The following is a 12,288-nucleotide window of genomic DNA, read 5'->3' on the forward strand; positions in this document are numbered from 1 at the left end:
GACTGCCACATAGTTCCAAGGCCTGAAGCAGGGAATTGTGGTCCACAGGCCATTAGAAAGCTGAGAAACCTGTGCTTCCCAAGAAGTCAGGTGGAGGAGTCAGCTGAAGGATAGGCAAGTACCCTGCATCTAGATAATCGAGGTAATTCCTTCCCCCTCTGCCACAATTTAAGTAAAAGCAAATAAGAAGAGGTATTTTGATTAAATACACCTGGATAGAGAATAGGAGGCTTTTCTCAAATGGGAGAGAATTTATTTGTGAGGCTTAACTTTCATAATAATACGAAGACCCTATTAAAGTTCCATAAGTCGCCTTAATAAGGTAAATATTTAGGCTGATTTTATGAGGCTTTCAGACTTTAGTTTTGAGAACGTTAATGGTTATGAGAATTTGCATACATGATCACAATCAGGATGGTAAAATAAACCAAAGGACAAGCTGTGAAACTGGGCTTTAAAACCTGCTTTATTAAACTAGATCAGTGTTTGTCAACCTTCACTACACATGAGAATCAACTACCAACCATGTGTGTTAACTACCTCCGACATCCAACCCGGTCAAGCCCTCCGATGACTACACCCTCAGATTTCTAGTCTTCAAGATGAGACCCCAGACAATGAGAAGCAGAGACAAGTCATATCTACTTTGTCCAAATTCCTGACCCACAGAGGCCAGGGGCATTAAAAAATGGTGGTTTCAGACCACTAACTTTAGGGATGATTTGTTAAACAACAATCCTAACTGGGACATCTGGAAAGCGGCTAAAAATCCCAATGCCTAAGGTGCCACTACAGCCCAATTAAGCCAGAAACGCTGGGGGTAGGACCCAGGCATCGATTTCTAAAGTCCCCCAGGTGATTCTAATGTGCAACCAAAGTTTAGAACCATGTCAGGACCCCTACTGTCCAATACAGTAGCCATCTGCAGGTTAAATTTAAACTAATGAAAATGAAATAAAATTTAAAATTCAGTTCTTTGGTTGCACTAGCCACATTTCAAGTGCTCAGTAATCATGCATGGCCAGTGGTTACCATATAGGACAGCAGATGTGTAGAACATTTCCATCATCACAGAAAATTCTATTGGACAGTCCTGGTCTAAAGCAGTGATTCTCGAAGCTTGGTCCGGAGCTAACAGCATCAGCATCACCTGCGAACCTGGTTAGAAATGCAAATTCTCAAGCCAAGCTACTGGATCAGAACCTTTTGGGTGGGACTGTTTTTTTCTTTTTTTGACATTTATTTATTTGGCTGCATCGGATCTTAGTTGCAGCACGTGGGCTCTTCATTGTGGCATGCGGGCTTTTTCTCTAGTTGTGGCACACGGGCTCAGTAGTTGTGGCAGGAGGGCTCAGTAGTTGCAGCATGTGAGCTTAGTTGCCCCATGCCATGTGAGATCTTAGTTCCCTGACCAGGGATTGAACCCGCATCCCCTTCATTGGAATACAGATTCTTAACCACCGGACCACCAGGGAAGTCCCCTGACGCACTCTTAAGTGTGAGAACCCCTGGGTTGTTACTGTCCACACAAAATCATTTTTTCCATGACCTAGCTCATACTTAAATCTGAAATTTATCAACGTTAACTCCACTATAATATAAGGGAGTATGTTGTCATGCAATTTATGTCATGCAATATATGTTGTCATGCAATTTCAAAGATGTATTTTTGTAGTAGCAAGCTTGCTTGGGAAGAAATGCCTTGCAATTAGCAAAGGATTCTTAAAAAGTTCCTCGAAGATGCTCTCAGTTATTTACAATCATTAAGAGGAACAACTTTCAGGTCCAGAAATATAGAAATATGGTTTAAAATTATGAAACTCAACCAACTACTCAATTATTATAATTATGAAAACTATGTTGCATGACAAAATATAAATGCGAGAAAAGCAAAACACAAAATTGTAATTACAAATATTTATATTATATGGACAAGGACAAAATGAAGAAAGGGGAAAAATAAGAATAATGGATTTGTTAGGTTTGCCCAGACAATGACACCTTCCCCCTGCCACCACCCCCCCTTTTAAATTTCTGTCATGCTTCTTATAAAACATTTTAGAGTATCTAAGGAAGCAATCTTTTTAAAAGATACAATTGCGCTTTGACGTGAAAAGTTCATTTCAAGAATGATTTGGTAAAACAGTTCTACTGCTTCATCAATGATTCACTGAATTGTTCATCTCATAGTAAAATGAAATCAAGACTGCATTCAAGCAAAAGATGAGGCTTGGACTGGTTGTCCACCTAATTCTGAGAGTCTCCAAGAATTTCTCCTCTCTACTTTTCTTTTTTTAACCTTAGATCTTACAATCAAATAAAAGAATTACTCATTTTTACAATAAAATTTTAGAGATGTGAAAACTTGACATTTTTCCCATGCTTATTTAGTTTCCACATAGTTGTTGGGTGGTAAAATGCCAAATAAACTAATTTTCCAAGGAAGAATTTCTCATATTTTCTTCTTATATTTGCAAATCCAAATTCCCAGAAATACTGTGTAATCTTTGAAAAGATAGCTCTTGAATCCCATATAAATCAACTCTTGATTGTTTTAATGTGAATTTTAGCATACTTCCTTTATTGACAGCTGTGTTGTTAGTAAACTTCATTTCCTATGTTGTGAAGGTACAAAGTTCTCTTTCTGAGCGTTTCTGTATGTCTTGTTGGTTTCTCCGTTTCATTTGCCAGTAATGTTCTCCAAACTCCTTTAAACTCTAAATAGCTCCAGGGAAGATTTGAGAAAGGGTAACTGTAGTTGAATAACTGAGAGACCTTGATGTCTTCAGAAAGCTTACTATGTGTGAAAGACTTTTTCTTATAAAGTTCTTTTTTTTAAAAATTATTTTTGTCTGTGTTGGGTCTTCGTTGCTACATGCGGGCTTTCTCTAGTTGCGGTGAGCAGGGGCTACTCTTTGCTGCAGTGCACGAGCTTCTCACTGCGGTGGCTTCTCTGGCTGTGGAGCACAGGCTCCAGGCGTGCAGGCTTCAGTAGCTGTGGTGCGTGGGCTCAGTAGTTGTGGCTCGCAGGCTCTAGAGTACAGGCTCAGTGGTTGTGGCACACGGGCTTAGTTGTTCCACAGCATGTGGGATCTTCCCAGACCAGGGCTTGAACCTGTGTCCCCTACACTGGCAGGCGGATTCTTAACCACTGCGCCACCAGGGAAGGCCTATAAATTTCTTTAAAATATGAGTGCACAGCATGTGTAATTTTATTGAAAATTGGAAACAATCCAAGTTATCCACTTATCTCTAACTAGATTTTGCCAGAAGCAGCCAAGTGGTAGGATGATAAACTGGCCAGTTTGGTATCATTTTGAAAAATTTCCCCAGCCCAACAAGCATACATATTTTAAAATTAATGATGACAAAAAAAAAAATCTCCTAACTAAAATTTTTGCAATAGTGATACAAAAACAGGATTTCTCTTATTTTTCCAGCTTTTGTACTGACTACACTGATTATCTTCATTAACGTGGGCAGCTAAGAGTTGTATAAGGCAGCTACTACCATTAATTCTAGCATTTACACGTGCTCTTAAGAAAAAGAAAAGCATTTTTATTTCTATTGTTGGAAGCTAAAAAGAAAAGGGAGTTGACAGAACCGTTTATTAATAATCATTTTTTTAAAACAACAAAGAGAATTTACAAAATGCTTTCTGTGTGCTGGGCATTCTTGAATCTAGGCCCTAAGAACACAAAGATAAATCATATATAGTCCTTGTCCTAGAGAAAGCCCAAAATCTATACATTTGAGATTCAACATAAAAGACAGACACCAACACCAACAAAACTATGCACTAAAAAAAAAAAAAAAAGACCGACTATATAGAGGAAACTATCATTAGTGTCCTCAGAAAGACATAAAAAATGCCACAACTAGAAAACAAGCATAGGATGCTATTTTTAAAACAAACAAAAAAAAGACTATAAGAGTTCTTGGAAATGAAAAATATAATAAAAATTAAACATAGGGTTGAAAGATAAAGTGGATGAAATCTCCCAGAAGGTTGAATAAAAACAAGAGATAAAAAGTAGAAAGGAGGGCTTCCCTGGTGACGCAGTGGTTGAGGGTCCGCCTGCCGATGCAGGGGACACGGGTTCATGCCCCGGTTCAGGAAGATCCCACATTCCGCGGAGCGGCTGGGCCCGTGAGCCATGGCAGCTGGGCCTGCGCGTCCGGAGCCTGTGCTCCGCAACGGGAGAGGCAACAGCAGTGAGAGGCCCGCGTACCACCAAAAAAAAAAAAAAAAAAAAGTAGAAAGGAAAAATAAAGTAATTAGAGGACCAGTTCAGGAAACCCCATGTCCAAATAAGTGTTCCAGAAAAGAACTGAGTAAATTTAAAAAAGTGTTTGCTAATGAATTAATTCAATATTTTTTTTTCAGAACTGAAGGATGCAAGTTTCCAGGTCCAAAAGGCCCACCATTGTGATTTCACAAAAATGGGGAAGAAAATATTCTATAGGATTCCAGAAAGGGAAAATCTAGGTCACGTCTAAAGGATTAGAAATCCAAATAGCTTTGGACTTCTCAAGAGAAACACTGGAAGCTAGAAGACATTAAAGCAACAATATCTTCAAAATAGAATTTGATACCCATCCAAACTATTAACGAGGTAAGTGGGTGGAATGAAGATATTTTCATGGTTTTAAAACCCCTTACTTCCCAAACATTCTTTCTCAGGAAGCTACCAAAGGATATGCTCTACAAAATTGAGACAGTAAACCAAGAAAGAAAAAGGAAACAGAAAAACAGATTCCACACAGAAGAGAAATAAAAGGAATTCTCAGAATGGTGTGACAGGAACCCCAGGATGACAGCTATATCAGGCAGAGAAGGTTACCAGTTCATAAAGGAACATGTTAGAAGGATCAAGGAGAAATGTCTCTAAGAAGATGAAATCAAGAGAGCACTTGATAATATCCAAATGTCTTGAAAGGAGATGTGGGCAAGGGAGAGATAATTTAAAAGTTGAATTAAGGGTAAGTACATAAAAAAGAAGCAAATTAGAGAGAAAGGAAAAAAATTAAAACATTTATTAACTCCAGGGAAAACAAAAAGTGTTGTATGATAGGAGAAATCATGGAAGAGACATGGCTCAACTGTAAATAATGTTCTATACAGTCATTTAAATAATGGAAGCACTAAATACTGATACATTATATAACTATATTGGGAAAACGGGGGATGGGGAGAATTCGGGGATGGGGTGAGAATAAGGCACAGAAAGGAAACAGAGAGAACGAATTAAAAACTAGCACTACCAGCATGTTACTCAGAAATATGGAGGGAAATCCCAAAAGAATAAGCTAAAATCACTATATGTGGCTGCCTCTGGGACTAAAAATGAAGAGGATTCTTCTTTTTAAACCATAGCCTTTATAAATTATAAAACTACTTCACACTTCAAACTATTACACTGATTTTAAAATATATATACAAATATATGTATGCAGAACCCAACCTCTTAACCATTAAACTTGTATTTTTCAAATTATAAACTTGTGACCATTTAGCGGGTTGTGAAATTAATTCTGTAAGTCACAACCATCATTTCTAAAATGAATTAAAACAAAACCAGGTAGGGCTTCCCTGGTGGCGTAGTGGTTAAGAATCCGCCTGCCAATGCAGGGGACACAGGTTCAAGCCATGGTCCAGGAAGATCCCCCATGCCGTGGAGCAACTAAGCCCGTGTGCCACAACTACTGAGCCTGCGCTCTAGAGCCCTCGAGCCACAACTACTGAAGACTGCGCGCCACGAGCCAGTGCTCCACAATGAGAAAAGCCACCGCAATGAGAAGCCCATACGGCGCAATGAAGAGTAGCCCCTGCTCGCCACAACTAGAGAAAGCCCACGCAGCAACGAAGACCCAACGCAGCCAAAAATAAATAAATAAAAATAAAGTTCCCTTTATAAAAGAAAAGGTGGTAGAAAATAACAGAGACATTGCACATAGTAAATTTTTTCATGAACCTTCATATACGTACACACAACAGTGCATAATGTAAAATGTATGTTTAACTGTGAACAAAATAATTTTAAAATTACTATCTATACAGCATTGTAATTACTTTTAGTCCTGTCTTTTAAAGTGAGAGGTGACAATCTATCTTTATTGTAAAGCAAAGAAATGGAAAACGTTGACAGCTAATGAAAATATTCCATTGTGACACTCTTTAAAATGCCACTGATAACATGCATGAAGAATGCTCACTCCTATATTACTGAAATCTAAATACTCTGCTTTCTTACAATCAACTTTGTAATATTTGAACCAGAGAGAAGAGTAACAACACAGAAAACACAATAAAACTCAAAGTCAATCAGATAATGTGGAATATTACTGCTTCTTAGGTGATGGATCTTTTTCATTTTATATGATTTTAACTAATTTTTAAATTTCCAGTCTACGGATATACTCGAGCAGAAGGAACCATCCTAGACAACTTTGGAATAGCAGTGGAAGCCAGCCTGGTGGAAGAAACGATCAAAAACTTGCAACATATAATGCATAAACTAGAAAGTATAGATGCAGTCGACCAAGATGTAGTTTTCTTCCACCGACCCACCCTCATACACTTTAAAAGCTACACTACCCACCTTGCAGTATGGAAAAATTGGGCAAGTTAAAACTTTGATGCTCTTTTACTAAAACCCTAAATTTAGTCCAATTTTTCTTTTAACTTAGCTAGGTTATACTGACATATGCACATTGCTTTGGATGCTTACCCTACAATTCACTTACTTTAAAATGATTTAAAATAAGAACAAACACGTCTGCAGAAAGCAAGTTCCATTATACTCTCATAATAAAGCGTCACTTCTTAAAAGTTATAAAGATCAGATTCATATACACATGGGTATGTATATTTTTAAAACCACTACTACCACCCATACAGGATATTAAAAAATAAAAAAATATGAAGGAGTCAATATACTGGTATTTAATTATAGAAAAGATATTTGTGGAAATATATATATATATAAAATGTGTGTGTATTTGAAAATATGCATGAGAAGTTAATGACTGTGGTTACTTTTTGGACAGGTGAGGGGATGGGAAGAGTAGGGATGACAACCAGGGTGAGAGGAAGGCTTTGCACTGTACATCTGCTTCTACTTTGATTTTAAAACTATTACCAGGCTTCCCTGGTGGCACAGCGGTTGAGAGTCCGCCTGCCAATGCAGGTGACGCGGGTTCGTGCCCCGGGCCGGGAAGATCCCGCATGCCGCGGAGCGGCTGGGCCCGTAAGCCATGGCCGCTGAGCCTGCGCGTCCGGAGCCTGTGCTCCGTAACGGGAGAGGCCACGACAGTGAGAGGGCCGCGTACCGCAAAAAAAAACACTATTACCTATTTTGGCAAATTAGGGGTTCTCATTCTGTTCTCCCTTCATGAATTGCCTGGCTTCCGCACCCTATGCCACATCCTGCACGCACGCACACACAATCACCCATAAGTAATTTGAGGCAGGTGTGCTTTCACTTTGACAAAAGACTTTCTCCCGATCTTGAAAAAGTGAACCTGTACTCTTAGCACCCACGTGACAGGCACAAATGCCACCTGTCTTTGCAGAATGCCAGGACCCCGGGTCACATCCACAGCCCCTCCTCAGCACACCCATCACACTGCAAACCATCACACTGCAGACATTTGCTGAGGGCCTGCTATGTGCCAGATGCTGTTTGGAAACACGGGACACAAAAGTCAGTAGGACAAGGTACCTGCCTTCCCGGATCTCAAAGCCTCAAGGAGAGGAGAGGAGACAGAAGAGCAAACAGGTAATTTCCAAATGATACGGTATATACAGTGGGAAAAGTGTAATCTACATAATCTACCACATTATATTTTAATTATTTTTTCCCCTGTTGTCCCACGTCTCTCAAAGGTGAGAGTCTCTGGCACAGGCAATGGGTCCGTAGTGATCTTTGGATCCCCTGAGCTAAGCATGGTACCAGCATGATCTGAACTTCATAAATGTCTCCTGCATGGTAATGCAATGGTATTTTAAGAAATACATTCATATATGTCTTAATGTTTCAGAATGGTGATTGATAAACACATCAACTATTAACCTGGACCTCTGTGGTGTATTATAATCTTAGAATTTCAGAACCAAAACAAACATCTTTAACCTCAGAAGACCTGTGATCTTTTAGTCCTTAACATGTAGTTTTGGCTTTGATTCCATAAAGGGGGAAAATCATGAAAGCTAAGCCTATCTGTTTCTTTTCCTGGAAACCAATGCACTCTTGTTTGTTTTTACTGGTAGGAGTGGAAGCTTTCACCCAGTAACTTAAAATTCCAACCATGGTTAATACATTAGTAATTTCTTGCAATATTCAGAAAAAAAAAGTGATTTTCAATTTGACACAGGTTTGCCAATATTAATTTAAAACTTCTTACACTTCAAACCTTGGACTTCTAGGTAAGAAAAATAATAGTCTTGCCTTGCTCTGAGCTCTATCCAAAACAAATGATAGAAATGAATTGCAAACATAACATGAAGCGTTGTTGCAATTAATCAACCCAGAACCCAAGGGAGGAACTGTTTCTATTTTTAAGTGCACTGTTGCTTTAAGGGAAGACCCACTGGAGAAACATAAAACCAAGCTGCCTAATGAAAATCAAAATGCATTTGGTGTCTCCCTCCTTGCAAAGACAGTAATCCTAACCTGCAAGCAGCACTGCTGTGTTCACTCCTCCCAGTGTGTCTGTAAACTGAATGACAGGTACCCAGGCAGAATCCCACAGAAAGGGCCCATCCACCACTCAAAGAATCATATCTGTCAGGAGGTCAGAACAAGAGAACACCCATGTTTCAGTGCTATTCTTATAGTTCCAGATAAGGGGCTATTCCAAGAAGCAAGCAGATGGATAAATCCCAAAGTCACCCTTCAAATCATTACTTAAAAGATGCTGATTAGTAACCGCAGTGGTGGCCCTAAAAATGATCAATTGATTATTTAGCAGTTCCAACCATCTACAGTTGTAATTTCTATCCAAATTCCACAACACTAAATCTGTGTCTGCCCACAAATGACAAAGCTTCATTTCATTAAATAGTAGCTAACAGTAACACTCCTGATGGTTAAGAGTGACAAGGAGCAGGTGTCAAACCAGCAAGGGAAACAGAAGCCACAGCTACATAAAAGGAGTTAACATTCTACCTGTTTCCTAGACAGCTTTGAAGACTCTGACCCAGCAGAATTTTTTTCTCAAACAATATTCAGGTTGGGGGGGGGGGGGGTTGGGAAATGTTGGTGATGTGGGTGACTAATTTAATCTGTAAATATCTTAATTTACTCAATGAGTTTACTTACTATCACTAAGAAATACACAACTACATTGCTATAAATGTATCTAAAATCCTATAAATCTCTAAAATGTATCTAAAAGTATTATTCAAGGATACATCCATTACTGAAAAGTATTTAACATATTTTAAATACAACTCAGCTATTTACAATAGCCATAACAATCTGCTACAGGAAGCAGAATGTTTGCACATTGGATAAAAATTTCTAGCCTCAGCACAAAAAGCAAAGAATCCCCAAACTTACCTCCTGATAATTTCTCCCCCCCAAATTTAGTAAAACTATGCCTGAACACCGCATGATTATAGAATGAAGGCAGTTGCTTCCTTTAGCGATAAAGTAACAAACCCTACTTCAGAGTCTCTCTTTAGTGAAAAAAATCTCTGAAGAACAACAACAAAAAAATCACTAAATTGTAACACATCAATCAACAGGTGACTTTTAGAAACACAAACTCTCATCAGAGAGGAATTAATTTTGTCAGATCTCCCTGATTTCTCTTTCCTATTTTTATAAGCTACTGTATTGCTATACTGAATGAATTCCAACCGTTTTCTTCTCAGGGGCTTACCAAAAAAATGCCAAATATTCAAATTATTTTAGGGCATTTTCCCATACTGTTGCGTGGAATAGAGCAGAATTAATAAGGATCCAACAGTTACCACTTTTCAAATGCAAATGTTGCCATCTAGTAAATGCAGCCCCTTTTAAACATCCCCCCAGTGTCTACACAGCTCCAGGCACTACTTTTGTTTCCTCGAAAATCGAAATTCGCGCATTACATTCAGGCATTATCTCAACTCAGCACCAACAAAAAAATAGATCTTAAATGGTCCAGGCCTGAGCCTGCATCGTACAAAACTGTTCTGCTTTATTGTGCGGAGGTGTTCCCTCCCACCCCCCATTTCACACACAAAGTTCCTTAACAATTCTGCCAAGTAAAGCAAACAGTACAGTGATGGAAAGAACCAGGGGCACTGGGTTCCACGAACTAGGCCTTGGGGTGGTCACTTGCTCGCCTCAGGCCTCAGTTTTCTCATCTGTAAAATGTGGCTATTGGACTAATCATCTCTAGGGTCCCATCCGGCGCCCTCGAAGCCGGCCGGGGACACAGCGGACTGGTCCTGGTTCAGGCCGGGGTGCCCTGCCTTGATGCCGCTCTAGATGGGAGGGGACAAGGGGGAGGGGGGCAGAGGGAGGAGAGAGAGGAACTTGGACATGCAACAGCTTCAGACAGGAGCGTGCGACAAACTTGAAGCCGTCCTCCTAACAATAGGCAAGAGCACTCCCATTTTCCTGGCTCAAACTTGCAGGAGGCAGCGGGGCTGCACCCTCCTGCCCGCCCTCTCGGCACCCGCTTTACCTTTCTCCCTGTTTGGTGTTAGAAGGAGGAGGGTGCAGGACCGTTTGATTCCCTTCCATCTCCACCACGCACTTGGTGTTCAGTTCCAGTTCTGAAAGCAAAAGGGAAAACGAACGTTGCCAAGCCGAGCATCCGTGCCCGCAGCCCGCCTCTGCGCGCCGCGCGGGACTCCCCCGGGAGGCGGCCGAGCCCGGAGCCGGGAGCCGGCGCACCGGGTCCCCGCGGCCGGTGCGGGCGCCGCCTCCGCCCCGGCGCTCCGGCTCCGCTCCCGCCGGTCCAGCCCCGCGGCCCCGCAGTTTCCAAAGTTGCCCCCGCCCTCATCCCGACCACAAACGAAAACGAGCGGAAAGCTCCTCACCTCGTCGGTTCAGGGGCCGGACCCGGACGGCAACTTTTACCTTGGTATCCGACATGTTGGCGGCGCCCGCTCGGCCCGAGGCGGCCCCTCACGCGCGGCGCCGCCGCCGCCGCAGCCGCGCGCCCCCCGAGCGCGGCCGCCGCCGCTGCTCCGCCGTATGCTCCGTAAGGCAGCGCCGAGGCGCGCGGGCCATCCCGGGGGAGCGCGACGCGGGGCACGGCCGCGGCCCGGGGAGGGGCGGGCGCGCGGGCGGGCGCGCGGGGCGGGGCGCGGCGGCGGCGGCGGCGGCGGGCGGGGAGGAGGCCGCGCCGCCCGGGCCCAGGCGCCGCTCTAGCCGCGCCGGCCCAGCCGACCGCAGAGCGCCGCGGCCCCTCGCGGCCGCCCCGGGCCCGGCCGCGCCGCCATCTTCCGCGCCTCGCCGCGCCCGCGCCCCCGCGGCTCGGGGAGGCTCGGCCCGGCGGCGCGCGGCACCCAGCGGAACCCGGAGGGGACGGCGAGCGGCGCGGCGCTGGGGGCCGCTGCAGTCCGGGGCGGGGCGCCCGGTTTCTCCGGGCCCGGCCTGCACCCGCGCCGGCGGGGACCCCACGGGTACCGCCTTGAACTCGAGTCACCTTGTGGGGCCGCTGTCACCGCAGCCCCAGAGCTCTTGGGCGTGCCGGGTGGGCAGGCCTTACCCACGGAATGAAATACGCCTCAACCGAAATGCCGGCACGCCGCCCCCTCCGCCCGCCCGGCACCGCACGGAGCGCGCAGATGCATTTTCAGATGCGTGTGGTGAACCGAGGCTGGAAATCAATCTGTGCCTCTGCCACCGAAAGAGTGTGTGTTTGCAAGGACTGCTCTCACTTCCTTCCCCTGCCCTTGCACTTTTCTTGAGGGAGAGCTGTCAAGTGGGCTGGAGGGTCATTCACTCTTACATAAGAATTTAATAGCCATGGCTTCCGTCGTCCTGCCATAGGCCCACCTCGCTGCCAGGGCGGAACCGGGGGATCTGATTTCTTCTGTGCGGTTCAACAAGTGCTTCTTGGGCGCTTACTGGGAGCCGGGCATGTTGAAGCGTACCCAAGTCTAAAATCCCGAGTTTAGATCTGGGGAAATCTTTCCAATTTGCTTAAGTGTAGAAATTCAATCATTCACAAGGTCACTGGAAGTTGTATTGGGGACCAACTGTGTGCAAAGTGCTGTGGAGGACACACAAAAACATGAATAAAGTCATGCATCCTGTGCCACAGACACACACTCTGTGGCGG

At 43.5% G+C, this 12,288-nt stretch overlaps 1 protein-coding gene across 5 annotated transcripts in view; it reads right to left on the reverse strand.

The window, feature by feature from the left end:
* KIF13A (kinesin family member 13A) overlaps positions 1 to 11,229 on the reverse strand; it is a 218,361-nt gene extending 207,132 nt beyond the window's left edge. For all 5 annotated transcript variants that reach the window (XM_079935515.1, XM_079935517.1, XM_079935514.1 and 2 more), the window contains exons 1-2: positions 11,039 to 11,229; positions 10,681 to 10,771 (exon numbers count right to left, since the gene is read on the reverse strand). In XM_079935515.1, coding sequence (XP_079791641.1) covers positions 10,681 to 10,771; positions 11,039 to 11,093 — 146 coding nt within the window. In that variant the 5' untranslated portion in view covers positions 11,094 to 11,229. The remainder of the gene's footprint in view (positions 1 to 10,680; positions 10,772 to 11,038) is intronic.
* Positions 11,230 to 12,288: the final 1,059 nt, after the last annotated feature.

This window comes from Stenella coeruleoalba, assembly GCF_951394435.1.
Source record: "Stenella coeruleoalba genome assembly, chromosome: 10".
Classification (NCBI taxonomy): Eukaryota; Metazoa; Chordata; class Mammalia; order Artiodactyla; family Delphinidae; genus Stenella; species Stenella coeruleoalba.